We start from the raw sequence: 12,641 nt of genomic DNA, 5'->3' as shown, positions 1-12,641 counted from the left end.
ACTATGCTGAGAATCAACTATATTATTCTAAGTAAGGAAGTGGATAAATATCATCTGGTGCACCTGAAAACTCATCCATTTAAACTGTTCATGTGCTATGGTGTAGTTGTCTGGTACAGAAGATTATTGCAGTAAATTTCCAGTTACTATGTATCCCTATGCATTTTTAAAAAAATTAAAACTAATTATTTTATAACATTTTTAGTGAAATAAAAGTTCATGGTTCTTAATGTGAATCATTTGCTTTTGTCATGCTCTCTTTTTATAAAGGTGTTTCATCCTGATCAGGGAGCAATCATGAGGAACTTAAGTGTAGAGGACACAGGAGACAATGGCTTAATTGTGAGTGAGCAGGAGGTATTTGAGGAAATAAATAACCTTGATGTCAATAAGGCAATAGGATTTGATAACATATCACCATGCATCTTAAGAGAATTGGGAGTAACATTGGCATGCTTGTTTAATAAGAGTCTTATAACAGCACAGGTTCCAAGGGAGTGGAAAAAAGGAAAAATTGTTCCACTGCATAAAGGTGGTGATAAGGCAGTGGCTTTAAATTATAGGCCTACAGATATATTAATCTGTATATCTGGAGTTGTGGTGAAGGTGCTCTAGAGCAACGTTTCTCAACCTTTCTAAGCCCAAGTACCAGACAATACATGGACCACTAAGTTATGTAATTTTATGTAATTGGAAGTAAACGATTAGAAGTGTATTATCACTGAACAAAGTTTTAATTTTTAATAAACAAATAAATAGTATGACATAATTATGTTACTGCTTACGTTTAATGAGATGGTTGAACTTCTCAGCCCTTGCAGAGTTGCTAGATATCTGGCTCATAATATTGGTCAACTTCAGTCAGAGATCAGCATACACACCAAGACGATTTCTGTATTTTGTTTTTATTTGAAGGAGTGATGAAAAGCCTTTCTCACAAGGATAGGTTGTAGAAAACTGCATGATGATTTTCAATGCTTCTTCAGATAATTCGAGAAATTCACTTCTCACTGAAGACAAGATCCAGAATCAAGCCAAACCAAGATCACTGAATTGCATTTTAAGCCCATTGTCACTTGAAAGTTCAATTAACTGTTCTCTTTTCGATAACGAAAGGTCGTGACTGCAAGCCTGAAATGGATCGCGAACTCGCAGAAATTTCATATAAAAGTTATTCGGAAAATATGTTTCAAAATTTTGTTTCAGAGTTTTGAGGTGGTTACAAGTCCTTTCCAGAAACTCGGAATCAATTTTCCACTAAAAAGGATTCCAATGTTGGAAAAGGTTCAGATTGTCCGTTTGTACATAACTAATCCATAACACCCATTTTTTTCTTGAATGCCTTTATTTTGTTGTAAGCATCAAGAACAGAAGAAGAATTTCCCTGAAGGGAGAGAATTAGTTCATTTCATTTCGAAAAAATGTCCGAAAGATGGGATAGTGTTGATAACCATGCTTTGTCAACAAGGAGTGATGCAAAATCAAAATTATGTTCATTTACAAACAATAAAACTTCGTGCATTAATTGAAATAACTTTGTTAGTACTTTTACCCTGGAGCCAGCAAATTTCAGAATGAAGCAAAAGTTGATATTCTCTGCCCATTTCATCGCAGAGTACTGAAAATAACCTGTTATTTAATGGTCGAGCCTTAATAAAATAAACTAGCTTTACAGCGTTTTATAGTACGGTTTTAAATACTGGTGGCATTCCTTTGGATGCTAATGCTTTCCAGTGTATGAAACAATGTACCCAATTCATATCCGGAGCTACTTCCTTGACCTTAGAAACAACCTCAACTATTCCTGCCTGTAAGGGAACGAGCTCCATCCGAACAGAAGCCCATACATTTTTCCCATTTGTGTATTACGTAATTATTGAGAGTGTGATATATTTCTTCTCCAGTTGTTCGGGATGACAAATTTCAACAAAACAGAATATCGTCATGAATGTTGTTATCATGCGAATATCTTATGTAGCATATTAATTGCACATCATTTGTAACATCAGTAGTCTCGTCTATTTGTAATGCATAATAAGGGCTCTTCTTAACTCTTTCAATTAACTGAGATTATACGTCACCTGCCATATCATTAATTCTGCGACTGACAGTGTCATTTGAAAGAAGAATCAAAAACATCTTTTAGTAACTTGTTGCCAAACATACATCTTTTATAGCTGGAAGAAATAAATTTTCCCCAATAGAATGAGGTTTCCCTGTTTTCGCTATACGCAAACTTAAGAGATAGGATGTTTCCAGTGCCTTGCTATTAATTGAACCCATGCTAAAACTATATCTTTCCCATGATTTAATGTCCCTACATATTTTTTAGCATTGCTGAAAAAATTCAATTGGCTTATTTTTCACATCACAATGTTTAGTTTCTAAATCTCGTCAGAGTTTCACCCCTCTTTTATTACTCATCATTCCATGAACATTCTGCCGCTTTTTATTGTTTTTTTAAGTATCCATTTTATTTCAATAATTTTTACTTACTTATTCAATTTTAATTTGTTTTGATAATTAAAAAATATATATTTATTTATTTAAGTCTGCCTGTGGACCACCTGTCCCATCATCACAAACCACCTGTCTGCGACTATGTTTCTCAACCTGTCTGCAAGACAGGTTGAGAAACACTGCTCTAGAAGGATTGGTGAGAAGTAAGATACAGAATTGGGTTGAAAACAGCAGTATTCTTTGTGGTTATCAGCATGGGTTTGTTAAGGGGTGATCAGGTTTTACTAACTTACTTATGTACTATAACAAGGTGATGAATATCTTAGACAAGAGAAATGCATATACAGTGGTGTACTTGGATTTTGCAAAAGCTTCTGATAGGCTCCTACATGACAAAACTAATAAATAAATTGAAACAGACAGGATTGGATAACAGATTTCTGAGTTGGATCAGTGACTGGCTGACAGATGGGTATCAGAAAGTTGTATATGGGTTGTGGTATCCTGTAAGAGAAAGGTGTACTAGTGATGTACTGGGTCAGTTTTGGGACCATTGTTGTTCAATTTGTATATTAATGATATTGGGATGGGTTTAACTAGTGATATGCAGCTGTTTGCAGACAATGCAAAATTGGGGGGGGGGAGAAGCAGATGTAGTTTGTAGTCAAGCAGATGTTATGGTCATGCAGGAGGACTTGAATAGATTACGTGAATGGACAGGTAAGCGGAACTGTCAGTTCAATGTTCAAAGTGTCAGGTTTTGAAGCAACAATGGGATGCATAGTATACACTTGGTGGGGAAACTTTAAAGGAGGCAGAGGAAATTAGAGATCTGGGAGTGGTGGTGGACAAGGACCTGAAATTCAGGGGCCACACTGAACAAGTTGTGAAGACATCACATCGGATAATGGCAATGATGCAGAGGACCCTGACACGCAGAAATAAATAAATAGGCTATAATGCCAATGTATAAGACCTTGATCAGGCCTCATATGGATTATTGTGCACAGATCTGGTTGCCAGATTTTCATGGGGATGAAAATCCGGCAACCAGATATGGATACGTTGCAGAGGGTCCAGAGAAGATTTACAAACATTGTCAGTGGTCTTTGGAATACGAGGACAGATTAAAAGAATGTCTGATAAAATAAAATAAAATTAAGACTTGCAGGCATAGACTTATGTGGCTAATTGGTTCAAAAGATATATTTTGGTGATTACACCACATTTTTTATTATTCAGTTATACAAAATACTGAAATAATAGTTCCCGACAAGTTTCGTAAATCGTAGGATTTACATCTTCAGGGGGTAAATAGTATAACTTAAAGTTTAAACAAGAGAATTAATAAATACAAATCATAACCGTCTGGCTATTCATAAACTCAAATAACAGAATGCAGATATAAAACGTTATTGACATTGAACCATACTGGATGATGTCAAGTGTTCTTGTTCTCGTTACAGTCTGAGCTCAGATTGATGTAGATTTTTTATTAGAGCTGACCACACTTGATGGAGAATTAAACCTTGATTTTTATTGCATTGGGTTGGGTTTTTTAGCATATTAGCAGCTTCTTTAAATTTTCTTATATAACTGTTGTTTTCTATGTATGACATTGTCATTTTTTGCCAGAGTACATCGTGTCCAGTGGAAGTGGTATGGAAAGCAAGACCCGTTTTTTGTTCTATTTTGTATTGTACGTCTTTTTGGTGTTCAGCCATGTGTGTTTCTCCAGATCTTCCTGTCTGTCCTACGTAGCAAATCCCGCAAGAGCAATGGATTTTGTAGACTCCTGGTTTTTTAAGAGGATGATGAGGTGGTTTTGGTGGATGTAGAAATCTTGAGATTTTTTCCATAGGAAGGAAGGCTACTTTTATGTTGTGTTTGTTCATTAATTTGGCTAGCTTATCTGTAACATTTTTGATATAACAAAGCGAGATTGCGTTTTTGTAATCCTGTTTTATTGTGTTGTTAGTTGGAGGCATTTTAAGGATTCTCTTGATGGTTTTTGTTTCATATCCATTCTGTTGGAGGATTTGTGTTAAGTATTTTAGTTCTTCATTACATCTTTCTTGTGTGCTGGAGATATTGTATGCTCTGTCTCGAAGAGTTTTAATTAAGCTTATTTTTTTGTGAAGGATGGTGGTGTGAGGTTGCATTTAGAAATCTTCCAGTGTTTGTCGGCTTCCTATATACTGAGAAGGAGAGTTTAGTTTCTTCATTAACTTCTAATAGAATATCCAGAAAAGGAAGATTTTTATTTTCTTCTTGTTCTACAGTGAATTTTATGGTGTTGTGCAAATTGTTGAGATAATCTTTGAAATTGATAAGTTCATCTGATGTTCCATTGAATATGATGAAAATATCGTCCACATAGCATAGCCATATTTTTGGTTTTTTATGGTAATTCTTAAAATTTTTCCATAAATAGGTTTGCTAATACCAGTGATAATGATGAACCCATGGCTAATCCTTCTTTTTGTTCCCAGATTCTGTCTTGATAGGTGAAAAAAGTATTGTTTATACAATGTTTAAAAAGATTTAAGATGTCCGGAGGGAAGAGGTCTTCTAGGAGATTCAAAATTTCTTGTCTCGGGACATTTGTAAACAAGCTGATAATGTCTAGACTTGCTAAGATGTCTGTTGGACCAATATGTATATCTTTCACTTTTTCTATGAAATGTTTACTATTTTTTATGAAGGAAGATGTTTTTCCTATATGGTGTGAGATCATGTTGGTGAGGTATTTCGCCAAGTTGGAAGTCAGTGAATCTCTTCCATCTACTATTGGTCTTAAAGGTATATCTGTCTTATGGATCTTTGGAACATTTCTTAATTCTAAAATTAAGACTGTTTTTATGATAAAAGACTTGAAGTAATAGTTTCCATTATGAGACAGTGGTACATGAATTCCACCCACTAAAGATTGGGTCGAATTTGCGTAGAACAGATGAATTGGGTGGAACTGTGGATGGACTAAGGTTAGATAATCAACTCTGCTCTAGAGACCAAACATGGTACTTTTCAAACCACTTTAAAGCCTTCAACAAGCAGGATGAGGATCTCAGATCAGATGATGGAAATTCCTGGATGTCTGTGAATGTTTTTAGGTGGTTTGTGGGCGTGGATATGAATACCTACACTTGATTCAAACCCACACTAGTTGGTCAGAGGATAGTGGTACTATCCACTCAGCTAACCAGTCTGGATATTCTTCTTCAAACTTCAAGTCAGCTTGAGATTGTTATGAAAGATAACCCCTTGTTCTCTCCTGTATAGAAAAATTTCTTCAACGTCTACTTTCTGAAAACCCTTTTGGTAATTTATATATTTCTATCATACCATCTTGTTTTGCCTTAATTCAACATTGTAATCCAAACTTTGTAATTCACGAAAAGAGTCTTTGAACACATTGCAATGATACTTCTGGAGGTATGACATCATTGATATATTAAACTTGTCAATCTCATGACTGCAGTTTTTTTTTTTTTTTTTTTTTTTAAGAGCATGCCACTAACCAGCACCATTTTGGTCATTACCTGCTTTCTCTTGGATTCTACACTACCATATTTACTTTTTTTTTTTTTTTTTTTGATGCCTGTCTATTAATTATTTTTTATGTCATAAAAATGATTAATGGACAGGCATCAAAATGTCACATCTATATATATATCAAGATGGTAAATTAAATATGAAAATAGACAACAGCATTAGTAAATATGATATGTTAGGAAGTTGGCTGAATAAATTTATATGGAACAAGAAAGAAATTAGTCAAAACACTAAATTAGCTACATACAAACCGATTTTAACTTATGGGTCTGAGAGATGGATTAGAAATAAAATATCTGATCAAAGACTGAAGACCTCAGATATGAGTGTTCTGAGAAAGATTAGTAGAGTGAACAGATGGCATCAATGGCAGTATCATATTAAAAACGAGGATATAAGAAAAGAACTTGACATTATTAGCATCCAGGAATGTGTTAGCAGAGCTTATCTCAGGTGGTATGGACATTTAAACAGAATGCAAGTGGAAAGATAAACAAAACAAGTGTTCTTTATGAGGATGGGAGGAAAAAGACCCAGAGGAAGACCAAGATCTAGGTGGATGGATTGATACAATAAAGTGAATCAGAAGACAGAAATATAAGATCTAATAATACTAAGTCTTGAAGATAACAGATTGATTGGAGGAAAATTGTAGATAGGAAGTTAGTAATGATGTAAATTTTTCATGTAGTACTATCTTATCCTGTACACCCCTTGAGGGTGTATGTCAGGAATTGATGATGATAATAAGTAAGAACCTATGGAATGCATTACTGGAATATGTTATTAATGAAGGGAATGTTAAGGATTTTAAGATTCAGTATGATAAATTTGTCAGTTGAATGAACCTCCCATGATGAGTCTACCCACTCCATAGATTGGTTTGGTTGATTTAGATTTATGGCTGAAGCAACTCAGACTATGAGGTCAGCTTATTATGTATGCTAATTGTGTGTGCTTCAATGGTCAGTTTTGTCTGCTTTGTGGGATGAAAAACCCAAGTTTCAAAGAGGAAAAACAGTGCCACCTCTGTATGAGACCAACTAACTCACCACCAGTTAAAAGTCCTCATAAAGGACTTTTTATATCCTAGATGGGATTCAAACCCTGGTCTTTAAAACCAAAGGAAGAAACAAGAGGTCACTGCCGGAAATTATACAAGGATTGCGAAACACTGTGTACAACTAGCTAAACAAAAGTCATGGGAGGACTTTGGCAAGAACATAGAAAATAAATATCAAGAAGGTGGCAAAATACTTTGGAGGTTATTGAAGAAGCTTAGAAATGGAGGAAAGAGTACTGTAAAAGGAGTTAGACATGATAAAGGTGACATGAAAACGGGAGAAAAAGATATCATTGAAGTATGGAGTAATTACTTCGAGAAATTGCTAAACGAAACAAGCAGTGATAGCATAGTGGTAAAAAAACATTCAACAGGCATACACTCAGGAATACATATCCATACTTGAAGTAGAAAAAGCCATCAAAGGCTTAAAATGTGGAAAGGCAGCAGGAGTAGATGATATTCGACCAGAAATGCTGAAGTATGGTGGTATAAAAGTCTTGCAGTAGCTGCACTGCATAGTTTAGAAGGCCTGGACAGAGAGACGAATTCCCGATGATTGGAGTAGAGCTCTAATAGTACCCATATATAAAAAGGGAAATAAAATTGAATGTGGGAATTACAGAGGTATTTCTCCACTGAGTGTTCCTGGTAAGATATGTGCAAGTATACTTGAGAAACGGTTGAGAATAATTGCAGAAGAAAAGCTTGGTGAAGAACAAGCTGGATGCCGGCCAAATAGAGGCTATCAGGATCAGATCTTCACTTTACGACAAATAGTCGAGAAAGCATGGGAATATAACAAAGATCTCTATTTGAGTTTTGTAGATCTGGAAAAGGCATATGATAAGGTGCTGCCAAGAGAGAAGCTATTCAATGCGCTACAGTTATATGGTGTCAATGGAGCAATATATCAAGCAATACTTAGTCTTTATTTGAGTTGTAAGTCAGCAGTTAGAATTGAAGGAAGTACAGGAAGATGGTTTAATGTTAAATCTAGTGTGAGACAAGGATGTACATTATCCCCTCTGTTATTCATTATCTATATGGATCACATTATGAAGGAAAGTGGTATTAAACATGATATCAAAATTGGAGATGTTAATGTCAGCTCTTTGCTTTTGACGGACGATGTTATACTTATCAATAAATCCACTACGAGTCTGTAAGATTCCTTGACTAAATTGAATAACTGTTGTAAGAGATATGGCATGAAGGTCAGCAATAAAAAGACAAAGACAATGAAAATAGGCAGAATCGTTGAAAATGTCAACTGCATTATGAACGGAGAACCTGTGGAACAAGTAAAACATTTCACCTGCTTAGGCACGATTTTTAGTGAAGATGGTAAATTAAATATGAAATAAACAACAGAATCAATAAAACTGGTATAGTAGGAAGTCAACTGAATAAATTAATATGGAATAAGAGAGAAATCAGTCGGAACACTAAATTAGCTGTATACAAGACAGTGTTCAAACCAGTTTTAACTTATGGCTCTGAGAGCTGGGTCAGAAGTAAAACACTTCACCAAAGACTAGAGACCACAGATATGAGAGTCCTGAGAAAGATTAGAGGCATGAACAGATGGCATCAATGGTAATATCATATTAAAAATGAGGATATTAGGAAAGAACTTGACATTGTCAGCATCCAGAATGCGTTAGCAGAGCTAATCTCAGGTGGTATGGTCATTTAAACAGAATGGGCGAGGAAAGATTGGCAAAACAACCCAGAGGAAGACCAAGATATAGGTGGTTTGATAGGTACAAAGTGCCTTAGACGACAGAAATATAAGATCTGATAATATTGGAGTCTTGATAAGTAACAGACTGATCTGGAGGAAAATTGTAGATAGGAAGTTAGTAATGATGTAAATAAATTTTTCGTGTAGTACTATCATATCCTGTACACCCCTTGAGGGTACATGGCAGGAATTTGATCATGATTATGTGAGTAAGGGTGTGAAAAGTAATTTTTTGGACAGTGGGTGGTGAACAAGTAGAACACATTTCAAGAGCAGCTGGTAACATTCTTAACACAATGTGTGTTACAGCAGCATTTTGCTTCCTTCGGTGAGCCTCGACTCCATGGACACTTGGAAATATTAATACTAAACACCAAAGCAACTTAAATGAAGGCAGTGGAGCGTTTGTTTATCTTTTCATCCAACTCTAGTTTAAAGCCTTTCAGATTTAGTGTAAAAAAAATTTTTTTTAATTGGTGACACCTAATCAAATATGAAATAAATGAATCAAATTAGTTCTATGAATTAATGTCCAATCCTTGCCTTTATGTGGTGCATCCCAGTAGTAGTTATACCCAGACTAAACAAATAAGAATGGGCTGGCAATTTGGTCAGCTAAGTCCCAAATTGTCAGTCCAGTCATCAGAGAACTAGGACAAACAGTGAAGTCAGCTACTAGAGCAAACACATGAGAACTGAAGTTAGGCACTATCAACACTGCTTGCAAAAAATCAGGGAAGTGAACAAATAGCATTAAGGGCAGAATTATATTAAAAATGAAGATATTTGGAAGGAACACAACATTCTTAGCATGCGGGAATGTGTGAGCAGAGCTAATCTAAGTATGGTCACTTAAACAGAATGGGGAGAGGAAAGGTTAGCAAAAAGGTGTTTGATGATGACAGGATGGGACAAAGAGGAAGACCAAGATCTAGGCAGACTGATTCAGTCAGAAGTGTTCTAGAAGACAGAAATATAAGATAACAATATTGGAGTGCTGACAAGTGATAATTTGGAAGAAACTTGTTCAGAGAAGATTAATAATAAGGTAGACAATGTGGTACTGTTGATATATCCTGCACACATGAAGAAATTGATAATGATAATAAATGAAACACATTTAAACAGTTATTCAGATTAAATGAAAAAAATCTTTAAAAACAAATCATTTATTTTTTATCCACAAAGATTTCAGTTCATCTATCCATTACTGTTGAATTTTTTCATGTTGCAATATTTTTGCGACTTTCAATACTTATAAGGAGTTTCAATTTCTTTTTCACTGTTTTATTTGCAAATTGAAATATTCAAAATAAAATATCCACGAATATTTTTTCAATTAAAAATAATTCTTAAAAAAATGTTTTATCCCAAACATTTTAGTTCATTTACCTGCTGCTGAATTTTTTCACGTTGGAATTCTTTTGTTGCTTTCACTGCATTAAGGAGTTTCAATTTCTCTTTTATTGCAAATACTTGTAATTTATGAAGCCTAGTCAAACCATATAATTCAAATGATGACTGTCCAAAATGCTTCTGATCTTCAGTCATTCTATCCCACTGACCTAAAATGAAGTAGAATATCTATTATCTTCTGCAACTATTTCGAATGCATATTGCTTCAGCAAAACAACAACCATCCTCTCAAAAAAAAAAAAAAAAAAATTCATGCATCAATAAAACTTTTAAAAAATTACATTCATATGCAATATATACTGAACTGAGCTTGTGTAGCTCAGTTGGTATAGACAAAGCCCTTTGGTTGGAAAGACCTGGGTTTGATTCCCATCCTTGATGTGAGAAACCTTTATATGGTCTCTTTCAACTAAAAGTGAGTTAGCTGGTCTCATACGAAGGTAGGGGAGATTTTTTGCCCAGAAACTCTGGTTTTTCATCCCCCAGAACAGGCAAACTGGCCGCATGAAAACACACACAGATTTACAGCCATGAATACTTACAATATGTGGAAGAGATAGGGTCCTCACTATGTGCTGTAATCCCTGTAGTTAACCATCATTCAAATCATGGCAGTCAACTTCCTAGATAGGAGATGGCACGTGAATGGGATGGGATGCAGTATATAAATTATCCTAATTAAAAGAAACACGTATTAACCACAGTGAAAATTATTTAATTGTAAATATTTCATCCTGAGTATCTTAGGACATCATCAGTACAGTAGTTTAAAACAATAATAGGAATAACATACAGTTAGGGTGCATGATTACAATAGAATCTCATTAAACATGTGCAATGTGTTACAAAAAAAAAAAAAATAATTATTTAACACAATTTTATATGACAATTTGCCATACTTTAGGAATAGTAAGAACGTCGTTGCGGTTTAAGTTTGGTCTGTGTAGTAGGGCTTCAGAACTTTCTTTGTATAAACGTTCATGTTTATATAAAGATCTATGTAAAAGTTTAGACTTTTCCCAATGGATCCTATGGTTTGGATTTTCAATTCCGTGTTGAGAGAGCCAGATTTTTGTGGTTTAAAAAGACGAATGTGGTCTTGATGTTCCGAGATGCATTTCTGAACAGACCTAACTATCTGTCCAAAGTAAGGCAATTTGCATAAGCATGGAATTTCATAAATGCCAGGCAACATCAAAGGTGAGAGTCTGTCCTTAGGAGAAGGTAACAAGTTGTAAATTTGGTTGATAGGTAGTTGTTTTTGGATTATATCCATTTAGGATGGCTGTATTTTTGATTACTTCTAATTCCTGGTTTAAAGATTCTTCAGAGGAACAGAATTTGTGTGCTCTGATCATGAATTACAACTGTTTCTAGATAAAATTAACCTTATTCATCATCACATCAACTTTACGTTAGAAAAAGAATCTCCACAGGGTATCTCCTTTTTGGATTTAGACATCCAAAGAAAAGAAAACGGTTCCATCGCCACGTCTGTCTTTTGCAAGCCTACATTCTCAGATCGCTACATTCACAATTCTTCCGCTCATCATCCATCTCAGAAATCTGGCATTATTAAATCACTAGTTTCCAGAGCACACAAATTCTGCTCCTCTGAAGAATCTTTAAACCAGGAATTAGAAGTAATCAAAAATACAGCCATTCTAAATGGATATAATCTGAAAACAACTCAAAAAATCATCAGTCACTTCTCCAAACATCAAACCAGACAGGAAGAAGTCCACAGGATTCCCATACCTTACGTCAAAGGCATCTTCGAACGTCTTTCTAAAATTATGAAGAAATACAATTTTGCCACTTCTTACAGACCTATCAACCAAATTTACAACTTGTTCCCTTCTCCTAAGGACAAACTCTCACCTTTGATGTTGCCTGGCGTTTATGAAATTCCATGCTCATGCAAATTGTCTTACTTTGGACAGACAGGTAGGTCTGTTCAGAAACGCATCTCAGAACATCAAGACCACATTCGTCTTTTTAAACCACAAAAATCTGGCTTCTCTCAAAACGGAATTGAAAATCCAAACCATAGGATCCATAGGAAAAAGTCTAAACTTTTACATAGATCTTTATATAAACATGAACGTTTATACAAAGAAAGTTCTGAAGCCCTACTACACAGACCAAACTTAAACCGCAACGACGTTCTTACTATTCCTAAAGTATGGGAAATTGTCATACAAAATTGTGTTAAATAATTATTTATTTATTTTTATTTTTTTGTAACACGTTGCACACTTTTAATGAGATTCTATTGCAATAATGCGCCCTAACTGTATGTTATTCCTATTATTGTTTTAAACTATTGTACTGATGATGTCCTAAGATACTTAGGATGAAATATTTAAAATTAAATAATTTTCACTGTAGTTAATACGT

At 34.8% G+C, this 12,641-nt stretch overlaps 1 protein-coding gene across 1 annotated transcript in view; it reads right to left on the bottom strand.

Annotated features, from left to right (window-relative positions):
• Window positions 1–12,641, bottom strand: part of LOC150092970 (junction-mediating and -regulatory protein-like) — a 113,220-nt gene that overhangs the window by 49,196 nt on the left and 51,383 nt on the right. Inside the window, exon 3 of the mRNA XM_090413952.1 lies at window positions 10,218–10,390. Coding sequence (XP_090270078.1) covers window positions 10,218–10,390 — 173 coding nt within the window. The remainder of the gene's footprint in view (window positions 1–10,217; window positions 10,391–12,641) is intronic.

This window comes from Typopeltis vanoorti, chromosome 24 (genome assembly GCF_054136105.1).
Source record: "Typopeltis vanoorti isolate ZY-2024b chromosome 24, IOZ_Tvanoo_1.0, whole genome shotgun sequence".
In the NCBI taxonomy this organism is placed as follows: domain Eukaryota; kingdom Metazoa; phylum Arthropoda; class Arachnida; order Uropygi; family Thelyphonidae; genus Typopeltis; species Typopeltis vanoorti.
The sequence above is the reverse complement of the archived record's forward strand: the minus strand, read 5'-3'. Positions and strand labels throughout refer to the sequence as shown.